The sequence below is a fragment of the Hypomesus nipponensis genome, chromosome 9 (assembly GCF_054491055.1).
Source record: "Hypomesus nipponensis isolate SF chromosome 9, ASM5449105v1, whole genome shotgun sequence".
In the NCBI taxonomy this organism is placed as follows: Eukaryota; Metazoa; Chordata; class Actinopteri; order Osmeriformes; family Osmeridae; genus Hypomesus; species Hypomesus nipponensis.
Window position 1 is genome coordinate 24773845 of NC_140369.1, and position 18746 is coordinate 24792590.

Consider the following 18746-nt stretch of genomic DNA (forward strand, 5'->3'; position numbering starts at 1 on the left):
TACATCTGTGTTTTGATGACTGCAAATGCCACAGCCAGATTTGCACCACTTTAACATTCAGTGACCCCATGGGTCCTGTGGACAGGTGCACTGTCCCCCTGGAAGAGACCGCTCCCCTTCAGGACAGAAGTGTTTCATCACCGGACGGGTGGAGATCACTAACGATCATTTAGTTTGGATGTGCAGTGATCCTGCAGGCTGCAGCATGCAGGCCTGTCCCACTACCTTGGTGCCACATACAGTATGCAGTCACCCATGTGTTAAGAATATGGTGATGGAGAATGAATCGGACCGTATGGCTGTTTTTATACAATAAACAAATCAGTGCTTATGGCTCAGACAGCACTGAACTCTGGAATGTGCGTCAGTCTTTGTTGCTTCATGCAATACACCTGTATGGCAGTGATAGCTGTTTCCCAGGCGATCACTTGTTAAGCAAAGGTCATCTTGCAGATGTCAAGTCTATATACTGCACGTGGGACTTCCAGTTGTAAGACTTGGGACTGTATGGGTAATGACACTGTCTACTTATCCTACAAAACCAGATTATGATCGCTGTGTACTTCCTACTGAGCCCTAGAAGGAAACTTATCCTTCATCATATACAAGTCGCCCTGTACACTACTCATGACAACTCACTATAAAACTACCCCCTTTTTTTTTTTTACAGTCACCAGTATCTCTGGACTGTAGCAGGTAGTCAAGTTAAGTTTGATCACCTACCCTTTACCTCTGAACTGAATATAGCTCATTTATGGACTAAATCGAGCAACTAAAAGAATGATCCCAAGTAACAAAGTTACAACCAGAATTAACAGCAAGATCCTTTGCACTGAGAACTGTCAGATGCTTTTATCCAAACCTTAGATGGAATCTTAGACCTTGTGACAGTGAATTCTGCCACTGACCTATAACCATGGCCTGAAAACAATCCATACAAATAAACTGCAAATATTCGCTAAATAACCATTCTTAATTTTAAACTAATGAACACTATAAATTTCCCTTTCATTTGGGAATCAGATGGCTGAGCGGTTAGGGAATCAGACCATTAATCAGAAGGTTGCCAGTTCAAATCCCAGCCTTGCCAAATTACTGTCCTAGGGCAAGGCACTTCACCCTACTTGCCTCAGGGAGAATGTCCCTTTACTTTTATAAGTCACTCTGGATAATCTGCCAAGTGACTAAATTGTAATTTGCAGGTATGAACTGACCAACAATTGCAGATCTAAAAATGTCTATTAAAACTCAAAACAGCTTTAGGACAGACAAGGCAACATGGTTCATTTTCCAGTTTTTTTATTTTATTGTGGATAAAAGCAGACCACTAGTACAGGCGCTGGGGCTTGCCCATGGTGCTCTTCACGTAGAGAGCGCGTACGTTCTGCCAGTTCTTCTTGAGCAGAGACACCAGGAAGTTGACAGCCAGGTGGATGTTGTAGACCAGCTCCTCCTCGGTCATCTTGACGTGGCCCACAGCCACCGCCAGACACAGGACCTGGAGAGACACGGGGTGGGGATCAGAACACGCTCATCCTCCACCTGCTGGATCGCAGGACTGCATCATACATGAGGGGAGCCATTTGACCATTTTAAAGTTCTCTGGAAGCTTGTGACCTTATGACCAACTTGCTCTGCTTCATCAAGTATTGGATTTCACAATTCTGTCCTGAACTGTGGAAATGCATTCCTCTAAACTGCATATGAATAAGGTACATGTTCTCTAGGATTTGAGATTTCCTCCTTCCCCACACAGCTGCCTACCTTCTTCATCTGGAACTTGATGGTGGACTTGACCTCGTCCACCTTGGTGTTGAGGTTCTCGTTGTGGGTGAGCAGGGAGGGGAACTTGCCCGCCTTGTTGAGTCCAGGGCCCAGGATACGAGGGATCTGCTTGATCAGAGACTCGGAAGCCAGGAAGGCATCATACTTCTTGGCTTTGGGAGAGAGAGAGAGACGACTTCTGTTAAAACACATTAGACAAGCTGGAACTCTAGGGCAGGTCACTCAATACTGCCCAATACTTCCTTCTACAGGAGCACAGAGGTGAACACAAACTTGTTAAGACCATAACATGCCTAGACTGACAGGTTGGTGGGAAGTATAAAACATGCAGTTCAGGATGGAGGGGCCGGCTCACCAAGCTTCTTGACCATTTTCTTGTTCTTGTTGAGCTTCTTGAGGGCCTCAATGTCCATGTGGGGCATGTCGGCAGCTTTGGCCTCGTCACAGTGCTGCTGGTCTCCGAGGACGCACACCGAGAACTTGGGCCTGGGGGTGGTCTTCAGTCTGGGGGGAGGGACACCAACATCACACCTTTAACGCAAAAAAAGCTAACATCCAAGGGAATAACATGACTAGGGTAGTGTAAGTGTACCAAGTGCGTGTATAAGGTCAAATTAAATGTATAGTGGTAACCACGTCACGTTGAAGGGAGCAGTGGCAGCAGAAATGGACATTGTCAAGACTGCTTATCGTGAAGTAACAGTTGTGACTGTGTAAACTGAAGTCACTTCAGTTAGAAAAGAATAATAAATGGGAGTACCAGTGACTGTATGATAGTAAACACATTAACTGGATATGACGAACCAAAACTGAACAGATACAGACCGCCGAAAGCTCAACTCTGGGGTCTTACCCGAACCTCTCCACTGGCTTCTCTTCAGGAACTCCGCCAGCAACACCATTTTGTTAGATTAAAATGGTCGGCTCAGGAGGGGCACGAGGGCCCCTCCTTTGCCTCCCCTCATGTTTTAAGACCCAGGGTAGGGGTCCGTCTGCTAGCCCCCGGAGGAGGTCCAGTCAGACTACCCAAGACACTTCTGCACAGCGCGGCCCACTCCGCCAGTTCTGACAGAACCCGCAAGTTCAGAGACACGTGAGGAAATATTCACGCCAAACTAGGCTGTCCTATCTAAAGGGTTCTGGTCAGGATGGGGCGGGGCACGCCGACAGAAGCCTGGGTTTGAACGGGAAAGGGGCCCAACCTGACGGTGCCAGAGAAACGCTTGTCCTTCTGGGGGTCGTAGTTCTTCAAGCTGATCTGGAGCTCGACCGACTCTGTAAACCTTCAGGGACACAGGAAACAACTTAGCATCTTTTAATATATGCTTAGTGCCTCAATTGTCCTAACCCTAACACTGCCAGTACAAAAAGGTTTTAATTGAAACAAACTTGTGGAGCTACAATCATGTGTGGCATTGTATTTTAGGCAGAAGGTCAAGAAAAACTCTTAGAAAAAAGTAACTTAGCCTAAAGCAAACAAATGATAAACCCGAGTCAACAAGGGGGTAATTTGCATTGTTCCAACTAACTAGTTATAACACGAAAAACTTCCTTACTTGCGAGGCTTGGCCAGCGCTCCCGCCTGCACCTCCTTCACCACCTCATACAGCATGTCCCTGGAAATCTTGCTGTTGACAAGAAACATTCAAAACAGTTACGGATTGCATACATATTAAAACAAATGTAAATATTCATCAATACATTTGAACCAAGCTACCTTTGCACAAGCCAACTGCGGCCAAACATCAGTGTACAACCCTCCACATATTGACTGTCTAGTTCCCCACAAAATATTCATCCAATCTCAATACTTTTACTACATTATTCCTTATGTGCGTTTTATTACATCTGTTATAATCCGATGTGAATAATTTCGGGGAAAACGTAGGATGGACATAGATTTGCTTGCCATTTTACTGAAGTCCATACTAGCCAGTTAGCCTAGCCCTACCATTTCCTATCGTTTCGTTCACTAGATTCTACATATAAAAATTTAACTCATCACTGAATCTGATGTGTTTCGTGCATGTAACCCTTATGCCTTCCATTTATTTGTTTTTAAACAGCATAGCAAATAATCGAATGGAAATCATTCTCACCTCATTTTGACGGCTCTGTTCGCACGCGACAGACAACTGAAAGAAAGGCAGAACGGAAGCCGGTCTGGGTTTTTAAACGTACTTCCGTGACGTACTCACACACCATTTGTGCGGCCATTTTTGTAGTTTGTGCGCATTGTCAAAGCGTCGAAAGCTTTACAAAATATGTATTTTAGACCTGCGCAAAGCCTATAACGTAGCGTTAACGTTCCTGATCTGAGTCTTGATGGGTGATTTAATCATCATTCATTCATAAATCAACAATTGAATGATTGATTTGAATGATTGATTTCACCAACAATCCTGTAGAAATCAACACAACTAAAAACCTCCATAAGTCCAAAGTCAGAGAACAACCACATGTGCACCCCAACTGTCAACCTAATGCTTGGAAACATAAACAGTTCTCTCTTCATTCAAAGACAGCAGGGGACCCAGCCAAGGTGGTCCAGACACACCTCAGTCATATTTCATGTTCCCAGGGAGAGGCATGCAAACCTGGATGTGAACCTTCCAGCAGACACAGTCCCCTCATTGGTAAACTGGACCCTAACCAGAGACCTGAAAAACAATAGCTGTAGGGGTCATCAAGGTCTCTGGGGAGTCATTGTGTTTGCACACATCTGCAGAATGCATTATCTAGCTGGGTTCACGTGCAGTTCACACACACAGGCACACACAGGGAGCCTCAACAAAGGAAACACTGTCTAAGGAAGGAAACCAGGGGCCAGCCCAGCCGTCAAACACCTCAAACACACCCCTCATTCCACTTCAGATAACCCACACACAATTAACAACAAACCCAGAAACTCTGAAACAAGGACATACTCTGTAGCTAAAACAGTTGTACCTCCATCTGGGTGTTTTTGTTTATCCATCACGCGTAGATGACAAAGGAACATCACATTCTGTTGTTCAGTGTCCTTCACATTCCTTCACACACGTGCAGATAGCAGCGCATGTAATAGAGCTTGGGGACTATTTACACGAGGACAAATTATGTCAAGGGGCGATCTGTATGCATTCAAGCCTCCATGAGGTCAAGCATGGAATCATCATCTAATGTGGTAAATATTCAATGATGGGTTAAGTCATGTATTAGATGATTCTGCGGTCACAATGATAATGTTCATGTTCATTTGTGAATCTTAAATCACTGAAATCAAGACGAACAAAGTTTAAAGGAGGAGGCACATCAAAACAACCCAAAGTACTTTATTGACAATTTGGGGGAAAAAGTAGAAATTCCATCCATACCAAACAAGGTAACTGTTTTTCTGCTGTAGGTAAAATACTTAACAACCGTTGATAGTTTTTGTGCAATGTACTAACATTGTGTACACTTTGCTGCCATTACATGGCAACTGTAGACTGTTTAGTGACCCTATGTAACAATTTTAACTCAATAGATTTCTTCTCAAATTAAGTTGCAGTGCTGCTAGCTTTATTGGAATTCAGTATGTGCGGCCACTGTCAAATTATTTGAGAAGCAAAAGAAATATTCAGGACTTGAAAAGAATGGAGAACAACATAATAACAAATAAGCCACTTCACTTTAGAATGATTGATACAGATAATTTTCATCTGAAATATCAGTTATGTTCAAGATCAAATCCATAACTGATTGAATAAATGTTAAAAACTAAATATTAGACATTTTGATGCAACTAGTAAGTTGCGCCTAAATATAGACAATTAGTTATTATACGAAAGTGGTCTTCGAAGTGCTTTTCAGAGGTATAGCAGGGTATTAATTAAGGTAAATATTTGGCACTTTCTCATGCCATTTTAATAGGCAGGTAGTAATACAAGTCTATCTTGAGCTAAAAAACAAATGTTTTAGTTGATTTAAAATGGTTCAAATAGAAAGACACATTGATTTGCATAAAATTGACATTTTGTTTTGCCAAGGAAGTGCTGTATTGCAGAGATACACTGCAAATAGTTTGACCTAAATACTGAGAATTACCGTTTCTTTGACTGACATATTACTCATTGTCCCTGTTTCTTAGAATTTCCCAAATCCCCAAATTCCGACTGTTTGACTAACACCACAGATTTAAGGCATGTCATTCAGAAGCACTGCTTTTTCAACAATTGGTCTTTCTGAGTCCTCTAATGCTCAGAGGAAACTGATTACTAATTAAGGTTGCAGAAGGTTGTCGTGGGGTAAAAAACTTAGCCTTCTTCTTTTGAATCCTTTAAAGGTATTTTTCAAAACCATCACACACTAAAGCCAAATGATGAATGTTAAACAGAGATTGCAGAGGAAAAAGTGGTAGTTCACATGGGCCCAACATCTGTGGTTTATAAACCTGACAGAAAAATGGTTGCAGAAAACTAAGATATCAATAAAACTTCTTCAATCAACAGAATTAAAGTGAAATCAAGCAATGAAACATCATACACAAAACCCTGTGATCAGGTATATATAGATATCTTTCACAGTATTATTATAAGTCGTTTTCCCATGTTTTAAACCCAACAGTTGTATACAAAGAGAAACAAAAAACATTATAAGAGGTTTGAGGTGAGGAAGTTGTAAGAATCTATAAACATGTCCATTGATAAATACTGAGATGTGATGTCGCACTGGTGCTTCCTGTCAGACAGGAAGAGATCCAAACTCAGTGATGTAGAGGGGGAGGGAATATACCATATCAAAGCAACTGTCATTTTAAGTGGTCTTAAAACTCCATCCATTCTCTAGCAACCCTGGAAATGTAGCGGGCACACTTGGCTTCTTGGATGATGCAAGTCATCCTTTAGGATTGATTTAGTCTCCTTATCTTTCATTGGCTGATAAGTGTGGTGAGGTCATGGGGCATGCGGTCGAGTACACACGAAGGGAGCAGCTTGCGAGGACACTGACGCGGGTACAGGGTGGAGATGCATCCTTGTGGTGATAGGTGAACTGGGACATTGTTAACCCATGATGTTTGCTTCCCGTTAGCACTGAAGCACACTTAAGTTCAACAAGGTGCCAGAAATGCTTTGACTGGTTCTAGCAACTTTGTAACATCACCTCAATCAACTTCCTTCTGACCCATCAACAGCTGGTAACAAAGGCTGATAGCTAAAGTTAACCCTTCAACTGAGGGTAAAGAATGATCCATTATACAAAACTCACACATTGTGAGGGTAAAGAGAGAGACAACTACAAAATCTGTTTTATAAAAATAGTGATGTTGATTTATCCATGTCAAAAATAGAAGACAGTCAGTCTTGTTGATGTCGTTTTTGGGTGTGCCGTGAAGTTATTCACCTGGAATACTACTTGTAAGGCAACAGCTCGCACGGTCTTTTGTCCGTCCATTAACAGAGGAAAGCATGGTACACACGTGTACCTATGCTTGGTCGTGAAACAACTTATTGATTCACAACACCCACCCTATCCCATGCAGTCTGCCGCGCACGAGCACGGCACATGGTGCACTGTATCTCCTTAGGGCACTTAGACTTAAAACATCTCTTGGTTTATTCCCCACGTGGTTAAAGCTCTGACATGCTCTCTGATAGGCCAGTTAGGATTCACAATATTTGTGAAGTGAATTCCAAAGCGTTACTTTTTCACTGAAAGGGCTATGGACTTGCACTGACCCAAACACGGACACGTGTATCAACAGCAAATAAACTTGCGCGCTAATACCTTCCTCCGCCTTTTCGGTTTCATAGCAGTTTTGCACCATTTCTCTCTCTCTGATTCCCAATCAGAAAAAGACACAGTACCTGACATAGTACAGGTTAGAACGTTACACCACAGCCCAGTCCTGTCCAGTCAATGTCAGAAACAGCCTTCAGTTCAATTCTGACCCAACAGGCTCCTGGCCAAATCCCGCCTGGTTCTTTCTGGTCCGAGTCGATACATGTCTTTGTAGATCTCCCTCTGGTACAAGTCAGTACATGTCTTTGTAGATCTCCCTCTGGTACAAGTCAGTACATGTCTTTGTAGATCTCCCTCTGGTACAAGTCAGTACATGTCTTTGTAGATCTCCCTCTGGTACAAGTCAGTACATGTCTTTGTAGATCTCCTGGAGGAGAGGATGCAGCGACGTCTCCGACTCGGTTTTCTTGATCTTCTGGACCAGCTGGGCGTTCTCGGTGACCAGCTGCCGGAGGTCGGCCATCTTCTGCAGCAGCTTGGGGAAGAGGTAGGTGGAGTCTGTGTGGTTGGCCTGCAGGTGCTGGTCCAGGGCCTGCAGGATGCTGTCCTGCATGTCCTCCACCTGCTTCACGTTCATCAGGCCTGGTCGGTCTGGAGGGGAAGGCAGGACGGGAGGGGGGGAGAGGGGGGGAGGGGGGTTAGAGTTCACTGCATCACAATTTCATATCATCGTATTTTACTATTCATGTTTTGCAGTCAAGCAAAGTGAGTGATTCAGGCGGTAAGTCGGCCTGTTGCTTGCTCGGCGAAGCCAAACAGCCTCTCCCAATAAATGGAAACAGGAGAAACATTTTCAACAGTCGGCACAGATTTTGGACCCTCGGTTTGGGACCCGACATCGCCGCTCTCGGTCTCTCGTGAGCTGCCGTACCTCCACACAGGATGATGGCGGCCACAAAGAGGGCCAGGTCGCTGTCGTCCAGCTCCAGGGCGTTGAACTTGACGGCAAACTCGAATTTGGGCTCCATGATCTCGCTGAAGGGCCTCCGCAGGCTCCGCAGGAACTCGCGGGTGACGAAGCCCTTCCCGTTGGCCACGAGGAGGCCGTCCTTGTTCATGAGCGAGGGCAGCATGGCGAAGATGGCCTCGTGGACGCCGTACTTGAGGAGCGTCACCTGGTGCCCAGAGGGAGAAGGGCAGTCATGTTTACGACATGGGAGGTTTACTTTGTGTGGGTTCATGATACAACCAGAAGTAGTGATCAACAAGTCATTCTTTATTTTTATGTCACTATTTCACACACGCATTCAATTAGTCCTCAGGGACCCCCTGTCCTGTATGCTTTAGAAGTTTCCTTCTTCCAACACACCTGATTCAAATGAACAAGCTAGATAACCCATTCACCCAAATAAGGTGTGTTGGAGCAGAGAAACATCTAGAATGAGAAACAGGGGTCCCTGAGAACCAGGGTTGACAACCACTGACTTTCAGTTTACGATGGTTCATGCGTCCAGCTCAAAGCGCTTTTCTAAACGGTACACAGTGTGCACATTTCTTCATCCGTACCTGGTCGTTGAGGAAGAGGTCCACAAAGCCAGGGATGCTCTTGGCGAACTCGGTGAGCTCGCGGACCGTCTCCACCGTGGTGCACTGGCAGCGATAGAACACGTGCACGCCGATCTCCCTGTTGGGTGGAGCTCCGTTGACCAGCTGGTTCCACACCAGCCCGTTCTCCGCCTGCCACAGCGTGTCCATGTCATGGATCACAAAGGGCTGGGGGGAGGGAGAGGAGAGAGAGAGAGAGAGAGAGAGAGAGAGAGAGAGAGAGAGAGAGAGAGAGAGAGAGAGAGAGAGAGAGAGGGAGAGAGAGAGAGAGGGAGAGAGGGAGAGAGAGAGAGAGAGAGAGAGAGAGAGAGAGAGAGAGAGAGAGAGAGAGAGAGAGAGAGAGAGAGAGAGAGAGAGAGAGAGAGAGAGAGAGGGAGGGAGGGAGGGAGGGAGGGAGGGAGGGAGGGAGGGAGGGAGGGAGGGAGGGAGGGAGGGAGGGAGGGAGGGAGGGAGGGAGGGGCTGGGAGTGAATTACTAATACCCTTTTATGTTTAGAATGTTTAGAATGAATGGAGAATGCACGCTACTATCTGTGTATGGGATCTTTTTCATTGGAATGTGATGCCAAAGAGAAATTGTCCATCCTGGATGAACAACAAGTTGTATTACATGAAATTGTAAAATCTCCATTGCGCATACGAGTTCACCGTTAAAGACTTTGCGGAGGACTTTGCATTGCACGCCCACAGCCTGTCCAGACAGATTGTAACACTTCCTCGTATGAGACGACCTCGTCTACAAGGGTCTGGCCCCTTCCCATGTCCTCGTCACTGAGACAAAACACTGATAACACTCCAGGGCTTGTCACACCAAGACCAGGCCAGACAAACCCTCGCCCTAACCCCGACTAAGTAGAAGTGACATTCCTTCAATGTTTGCTGATCTGAGAAAACTGTATAAAAGTTGTAGGTGAGTGTCATGTAATGGAAGTAAGAATGCAATTAATGAAGATACTCGGTCACTCATCCAGTCACTCACTCATCCACTAGGTCAACAAGTCACTCTCTCATTCAGTCATTCATCCAGTCACTCATCTAGTCACTCATCCAGTCAGTCACTCAGCCACCCACTCATTCACTCACCCACCCACCCACCCGCCCACTCGCCCACTCACCCGCCCACTCGCCCACTCACCCACGCGCTGACAGACAACAGCATGAAGGTAACAGCGTGTTTACATTCTGTACAAACTGAACAGGGTTGGAGCTGGTCTTCCCCGTCAGGATGCCCCGAGCCTTCTTCTTGGTCATGTTCAGGTTCTTCAGGTAGGCGTCGTTGACCCTCTTGGCCACGGTCTTGAGGTCGGAGCCCGCGGGGCTGTTCCCTCCGCCCTCCTCCCCGGCCAGCAGCCCCGCCACCAGCTTCCTCTTCTCCGCCTCCGGCATGCGCCCGTACCGGATAGCTAGCGCAACCAGAGAGAAAGGCCCACGTTGGACTTCCCTTCTTCTTACTATGCCGAGAGCATCTCGTCAACAGTACCAGGGAATATGGGCCGAGTCACTATGACAGGACCGTGTCACTATGACAGGACCGTGTCACTATGACAGGACCGTGTCACTATGACATGACCGTATGTAAGCTAACTGAGGATGTGCCTGATCTGCCATCATGAAAATGGCCTGGATTGTGATGATAGGCAGTGTAGTGTCTGTATGAGATATTTGTTATAATGTCCATTGATAAGGTTAGTGTGTGACAGTGTGCTATGTTGTTAACTGGAGCCTTGTCTCAAGCAATTCCTCCAGATAACATTTTCACTTTCTATATCTGATCAATAAAATGACTTTTGACTGTGAGCGAGTGTGTGTGTGTGCAGGTCCATAGATATGTCTGTGTGTGTGCAAGTCCTTTGATGTGTGTGTCTGTGTGTGTGCAGGTCCTTTGATGTGTGTGTGTGTGTGTGTGCAGGTCCTTTGATGTGTGTGTGTGTGCAGGTCCATAGATGTGTGTGTGTGTGCAGGTCCATAGATGTGTGTGTGTGTGCAGGTCCATAGATGTGTGTGTGTGTGCAGGTCCATAGATGTGTGTGTGTGTGTGCGCAGGTCCTTTGATGTGTGTGTGTCTCACCGTCGTGGGACATGCCCAGCAGCAGACACTTCTGGAAGCGACAGTACTGACACTTGTTCCTGCTCTTCTTCTGGATCTTACAGCTGCGCTCACAGCGCTCGTACTCCAGCTTCATACGGATGGTTCTCCTGAAGAACCCCTGGAGGAGGAGGTGGTGGGAAGGAGAGAGGAGGAGGGAGGGAGGGAGGGAGGGAGGGAGGGAGGGAGGGAGGGAGGGAGGGAGGGAGGGAGGGAGGGAGGGAGGGAGGGAGGGAGGGAGGGAGGGAGGGAGGGAGGGAGGGAGGGAGGGAGGGAGGGAGGGAGGGAGGGAGGGAGGGAGCAGGAGGACAGACAAGGGCAGGCGGGAGGAATACAGCCAGGGGAAGAGATAAGTAGGGATGGATTAAGGAAGGGAGAACAGCCATTTGGAAGAAAAACCACAGTTGCTGCTGCAGCTGAGGATTCCTCCTCTCGTGTGTCTACCTTGCAGCCCTCGCAGGCGTGCACGCCGTAGTGGAACCCCGAGGCCTTGTCCCCGCAGATACGACACTCCACGTTGATCCCTGCCCCCGCTCCCTCCTCCCTCCCGAGCTGCAGCTGGTCACTGAGGGACGGGGGAGATGTCTGGGACAGATCTGGAGAGAGAGAGGGAGGGACAAAGAGTGAGAGAGAGAGATAGGAAGAGAGGGAACAAAAGAGGGAGAGAGAGAGAGGGAGGGAGAGTGAGGGAGACAGACAGAGGGGTGGAGATGGTCAGCTATAAGCCAAGATATACACTCACTGGCCACTTTATTAGGTACATTTTGCTAATGCCGGGTTGGACCCCCTTTTGCCTTCAGAGCTGCCTTCATTCTTCATGGCATACTTTCAACAACAGGGGAGTCAGATGGCTGAGCGGTTAGGGAACCGGGCTAGTAATCAGAAGGTCGCCGGTTCGATTCCCGACCATGTCAAAAAATTACAAGGCACTTTACCCTACTTGCCTCGGGGGGGAATGTCCCTGTACTTACTGTAAGTCGCTCTGGATAAGTGCATCTGCTAAATGTAAATGTAACAATGTGTTGGAAACATTCCTCAGAGATTTGGGTCCATATTGACATGATAGCATCACGCAACTGCTGCAGATTTGTCGGCCACACATCCATGATGTGAATCTCCTGTTCCACCCAAAGGTGCTCTATTAGATTGAGATCTGGTGACTGTGTACAGTAAACTCATTGTCATGTTCAACAAACCAGTTTTAGATGATTTGAGCTTTGTGACATGGTGCATTATCCTGCTGGAAGTAGCCATCAGAATATGGGTACACTGTGGTCATAGAGGGATGGACATGGTCAGCAACAATACTCAGGTAGGCTGTTGCGTTTAAACGTTGCTCAATTGGTACTAAGGGACACAAAGTGTGCCCAAAAACGATCCCCCCCCCCATTACACCACCACTACCAGCCTGAACCGTTGGTACTAGGCAGGATGGATCCATGCTTTCATGTTGTTTACGCCAAATTCTGACCCTGCCATCTGAATGTCGCAGAAATCGAGACTCGTCAGACCAGGCAATGTTTTTCCAATCTTATATTGTTCAACTTTGTTGAGCCTGTGCGAATTGTAGCCTCAGTTTCCTGTTCTCAGCTGACAGGAGGGGCACCCGGTGTGGTCTTCTGCTGCTGTAGCCCATCTGCTTCAAGGTTCGACACGTTATGCCATCAGAGATGGTATTCTGCATACCTTGGTTGTAACGAGTGGCTATTTGAGATACTGTTGCCTTTCTATCATTTCGAACCAGTCTGCCCATTCTCCTCTGACCCCTGACATCAACAAGGCATTTTTCGTCCACACAACTGCCGTTCACTGGATATGTTCTCTTTTTCGGACTATTCTCTGTAAACCCTTGAGATAGTGGTGCGTGAAAATCCCAGTAGACCAGCAGTTTCTAACATTCCAGACCAGCCCGTGTGGCACCAATCCCATTGGCTCGGTAGACTTCAGATGACGTTCCAGACATCCAGGTAAAGATTGGCACTTGTTGCCCTCCTCTGTTCCAACAACATTACTGGTCAAATCCAGCACAGACAGTACCATAGAGCATGTGACTGACTTGTGTTATAAATACACTTCAGAGAAGTTACCCAACTTGCTGTGCACGTGAAAATCCTGTCGCCCCTCTCTCAGAGAGTTTGTGTCTATGTATACATGTGCGTGTACGCACCATATGCCGTACAGACAGCATGTACTGCGTGTGTGTGTGACCACAGTACACGCTGGCCATAGTGTTAAACACTTTAGGAATCTTTCCAGCTGTCCAGCACTGGCACGCTTCTCACAGCTCTCGTCCTGGGGGTCCCTGGCTCCAGCCCGCCTCCTGAGGTCCTCTCCTCCTGAGGTCCTCTCCCAGCGTAGCTCTGGAGGTATGCTAGGAATGCAAGGGGCTGGAGACCCCCAGAAAAGGTTCGCTGCTGCCGTCCGCATGTCTAGGGGTAAGGCCCCCAGTTCAAATATGTGCACATCTCCATGACAACGGGGAGCCTACTGTGGTAAGGCCGGATGATAATGATGAGGTGGGGATGTTCAGGTGTAGGGGGCAGATTCAGGGGAGTGGTTCTCATGAACATGTGAACAAAAACAACTATGATACAAAACTGCACTTACTGCAGAAATAGTCTAGAAAAGTACTAAATCTGCTGTTTTTTCAAAGCTAATGAAACTAGGTAAGCCAAAATCAACACATGTGGACATTTTAGGGACAGGTTAGCAATTGGTGGAGGGACACACAGCCAGCGACAATAACTCCCAAACTGTGAGGGCTCACTAGTTTCTTGACCTCTTCAGGCTAAGCTGCTATGAGGCTGAGGCAGGGAGTTGGGCTGCTCTGGGTGGGAGGGGAGAGGGAAATGCTCTAGGTGGGAGGGGAGAGGGAAATGCTCTAGGTGGGAGGGATGAGGGAAGTGCTCTAGGTGGGAGGGGAGAGGGAAATGCTCTAGGTGGGAGGGGAGAGGGAAATGCTCTAGGTGGGAGGGGTGAGGGAAATGCTCTAGGTGGGAGGGGAGAGGGAAATGCTCTAGGTGGGAGGGGAGAGGGAAATGCTCTAGGTGGGACAGGGAGGTGGGCTGGGTGAGAGGTGAGAGGGAGGTGGGCCGGGTGGGAGGGGGAGGTGCTCTGGGTGAGTCCTGAGGACAGCTCCACCAGTAGCAGGCTCACCGGGGTCTTCCTCATGGTTCGCTAGGTTCTGCTGTGCTAACTGTCTGTTACACAGTCAGGTGCAGACACAGCAATGACTAATGTTATGAGTTGAAGTATTTCACAATTAAATATAGTTGAAGAGGTTTTGGGCATTACTGACCTTGTCTGTCACACCCACTCCAAAGCTGTGCTGTCTGCTTTGTGGTCATCTTTCAAGAAGACCATGATTTTTCTGCAGGACAATGCTCCATCGCATGCATCGAAGTATTGCGTGGCTACTTCTTAAACAGGATAGTTACAGTGCAGGAAAACAGTACACCTTTTTGAACAGTGTCTGGGAGGCTGTGGTTGCTGCTGCACAAAACGTTGATCATCAACGGATCAAGAAACTGACTCCATGAATGGAAGGCTTATTACTGTTATTGAAAAGAAGGGTGGCTATATTGGTCACTGATCTGAATTTTTTTACGTCAGAAATGTTTATTTGAAAATGTTGAGTTGTTTGTTAATTATTCTCACTTTAACAGATGGAAATAAAGAAGTGAGATGGGAAATATCGTTTTTAATTTAGTTGCATAATAATTCTGCACACTAATAGTTGCCCTGTAATTGTGCGCACATAGATATTCTCGTAAGAAAGCCAAAACCTCACTTTTACTTTCTTAGTCAGGTTTGACATTTATTGACATTTTGGATTGACCGAGAGCAATGTATTTGTTAAAAAATAAAACAAATCGTCACAAAATTCAACTTGCCTAGTAATTGTGCACACAGTGTATTTGTAAAATAGCAGGAATGTAGCACAATATGGATGTGAAAGTAGTTATAATTAGCCTATGTGACAATACAATTAGTTTAGGTTCAAATCAACAAATAATCGTGATAATTAATCGTGATCTAAACATTGATCAAAATAATCGTGATGATCCTTTTGGCCATAATCGTGCAGCCCTTATGTTACATGTAATGTTAGTCAAGACTAAATCCTGATGTTTAGGGATAAAATCATGGCCCAAAAACCTCAACGGCCCTGATCTTTAGACTCAAACACTGGTGATCAACACAAGCCCCCGATGAAAATGTACAATCATCCATCTGCCAAGGCAAACACACTAAACACTCAACTAAGTACAAGACTGGAACTGGCAGCAGGAGACGAGGGATCCTGATGAAGGCTGTTACAAATCAAAACAGAGCTTGTAAGAACATAATGAGGTATCCGCTTACCATGTGGCATGTACTTAACGTTTCTAGAACCTGGTTGATAAGTCACTTCTCTGACTTACCTCTGCCAATTCTTCACTACTGTTTAGTTATACTGACTTTAGTGAGCAGTACTAGCAACTGTGGACTGTACAGTTGCTGCCAAAAGCATCCTTGCACTATTACGCCATTTCTTCCAGGAAACAATATTTTTCATACCATTGGTTTGCTTGGAAACAGAACAAAAAGCGGAAGAAATCTAGTCTTATTCTACAGATACACCCTAACATGGATACAGACCATCATTTTACGAGCAATTGAAACGTTACTTCCCAGGAATCATTTGTTAGAAATAGTAAAACCCTTCAAGCAGGTGATTCTCCTTGAGTATGAACAATCTCAAGCCCTTCCCCTCGAACCTCTTGCCCCTGTTCCCTTGTATATATGTGAGGCTGCTGGGGGAAAAAAACATCAAAGACTGCTGGGAAATGGTTGAAATGGTTGAGAGGGCACGTTCGCCAGCCGCCAGGCTTAAGCTGAGCCGCAGACACAAGCTGTGGCAGTTCACCCAGCGCTGGCAGGGCCATGAAAGAAGGTTGTATCCCACACTGGATGTTACAGGGTGAAGGCTGTGGTAGGCCTAACTGCTCCAGGGCAGACAGAGCCCTGGAGGCGAACACAGTGAAGGCTGCTGTTTACTCAGGACTCGATAGTGTGCTTCTAGCTCTGGGTGGAAGTGGAGTTAACCATCGCTAGGCCGGCAAGCCGTTAAGCAAACACAAACAGAGGCTCTTTATCAAAGGGTTTCTGTATCTGGAGGAAAAGTCATTGGAGCCATCAGAAGGACACAAGGTTCACCCTTCTTATTGCTTGTTGAGAACTAGGCCACACAAATGTAGCTAACATATCTGAAGCATTTGGGATGTGTTTAACACAGGTCAGAACATGCTGTCAGTTCGAGATGTGCTTCAGTTAGTCAAGATTACCTTTTCTTTGCGATGCCGCATAAAAATGCTGGTTTTGAATTATTCCTTTTTTTCTATTTGCTTTTGTGTTTTGCAGATTTTAGAGAGACTTAAAACTCAAAGTTAATTACTTGCTGTAGGAGAAGTGCCAAAATGAAGGGCCCTGTTCGGATCAAATAAGCCTATACTATCGAGTACAGCCAATACAGTGAGAAAAATCACTTAGGTTTAATGATGAAAATTCCACCCAAAAGAAAGTACTTATGCGTTAAATGGGTTACAGTGTTACTCTGGCTCCTGTTAAGACGGCTAGTCTCTAGTTTCACTGCACAGCAAATGCCTGTGGCGCTAGCAGAACAAGCAGAAAGTCTAGAGAGAGAAAACAACTCTATTCAGGATTACACCTCCCATCCCCTGCCTCAGCGGAGGCACAGTAGAGCACCTCCAGGGGCAGACCGAGAGCACCAAGGTGCTCCACAGAACACCCATGTTCCTCCCAGTGGACATCCCACTGTCCAACTCCTCCCTCTTCTGACATACTATAGGACCGTTTAGTTTAATATTATGTGCAATTAATGAATGTATTACCTTTAGTATATACTCCCGTAGCACTTACCACTTCGTACAATTACGTTTTATTATGATATTGTCTTTTATTCTTATTATTGTTCTTTTCGAGCATTGTTGTAACCTGTGAGCGATCTATGGAACAGGAATTTCCTTCGGGATGAATAAAGTTACATCTTATAGCGGTTTAAACTGACTTTTTACACTTTCATTCACTGTGGAAACATTTCTGAGGAGATTTTAAAAAGGTGATACCATTCATCAGCTTAGTTTGTCAGTAGTTCAAGGATATACAGATACAGTTCAAACATATCATTCAGGAGGTACATTTTACCAGAAGAAACAAACTACTCCTTCTATGTCCCACCATCTGAGAACGTGGAGGGCGAAGGTTTTCAGATCAGACTGTGTTGTGTCATGCTGTAGTGGTATAGGATCCCACTCTGAAAACAAACATCAAACGACCGCAGCTGTACGGAGGAGGGGCTAACCTCATGCCGGGCGGGAGGCCAGCGTCTCACCTGTGCAGCTGCTGGAGGGGGCAGGGCTGTCCGTGCTGGGAGTCCCGCGGCTCCCCTTCTCCCCCTGCTCCTCCCCGTCATGGGAGTCCATGTCCCAGGAGTCGGGCGCCACCCCCCCCCCCTCCAGCTCCGTCGGCGGGGAAGCCTTCCTGTCCTCCGGGGGCGTCCCCCCCCGCCTCCCCTTCCCCTCCTGCCGCTCTGCGGCCGTGCCGCGGCCGAGGCGCTGCGCCTTCCCACCGCGCCGCTTCCGCTCCCGATGCGGATTCTCGTTCTGGAGTGGCGGTAGGACGGCCGGCCCCTCCATGCTGCTGGGTGGCTGCTCCAGCCCCGCCCTCAGCCCCCCTCGGTCATCACATGGGCCCTCTGCTGGGGAGAGGAGGGGGAAGGCAGTCAGAACCAGGGATTGCGTGTCGCATGGCTTTCTCTCACCTGGACCTTCGGTGGTCCTAGTCCAGGACCATATCATTCATTTTCATCGACGGAAGAAAAATTGCAAGCGGCCCTTCACTTCTAGCATGATGTTGTGCAGACTACTAGTATATTAGTACTAACACTATACTAGTACTATTACTACTAATGTATATTAATAATACTACTACCACTAAGCGCTACTTGAGTAGTCCTGGAGAAGACCTACACACTGCAGGACAACCTCTAAATATCACTGGACATATATCCACTCAGGACATGTTCCCACTCAGGAACACTCAAGACATTCATTCCCACATCACAACCTGTCACCTGGCAGCAAAATGAGACCGCACGTCACATAAACAGGTATCCATCACATTGCCTATTTTCCTCAATCAAAAACATTCAGATGATGAAAGGCCGGCATGTATTAGTGTAATCGAGTCCATCTGGAAACACTTGAAACAGGGGATTTGACCTGGTTCTATTCAAAGGCGTTTCAAGGCAGCTGTGCTGGTGGGGCCGTGAGCAGCACCTTGGGAGGCAGACAGGAGAGACAGAGACAACGTCCTGCCAGACCTGGAGCATGCAGGCCAGGTCAGAGGGCAGCTGGTTCTGGGCTCCTGGAGCTTGTGAGCGGTAGATGAGAGCCAGCTGTTAGCCACTGAGTCCCAGTAATATATTTGCTTAATCGCTAACACAGACAGGAGAGTCTTTTTAGATGTGTTAGCATTGACATGTGTGTGTGTGTTTGAGGTGAGAT

At 46.7% G+C, this 18746-nt stretch overlaps 2 protein-coding genes across 2 annotated transcripts; both read right to left on the reverse strand.

Moving 5' to 3' along the window:
- Positions 1–1282: 1282 nt before the first annotated feature.
- Positions 1283–3948, reverse strand: rpl10a (ribosomal protein L10a). The gene is made up of 6 exons (XM_084704531.1): positions 3885–3948; positions 3342–3413; positions 2988–3068; positions 2141–2289; positions 1765–1937; positions 1283–1498 (listed from the first exon to the last, which is right to left on the reverse strand). The coding sequence occupies exons 1-6, from the start codon at positions 3887–3889 to the stop codon at positions 1328–1330; spliced, it is 651 nt and encodes a 216-aa protein (XP_084560657.1). The 5' UTR covers positions 3890–3948; the 3' UTR covers positions 1283–1327.
- A 1113-nt stretch (positions 3949–5061) lies between these two features.
- Positions 5062–18746, reverse strand: LOC146273939 (peroxisome proliferator-activated receptor delta-like). Its single transcript, XM_084704463.1, has 7 exons — positions 17573–18746; positions 11623–11774; positions 11161–11299; positions 10272–10495; positions 9055–9261; positions 8420–8663; positions 5062–8139 (listed from the first exon to the last, which is right to left on the reverse strand). Exons 1-7 carry the CDS (start codon positions 18036–18038, stop codon positions 7892–7894), a joined length of 1680 nt encoding a protein of 559 aa, XP_084560589.1. The 5' UTR covers positions 18039–18746; the 3' UTR covers positions 5062–7891.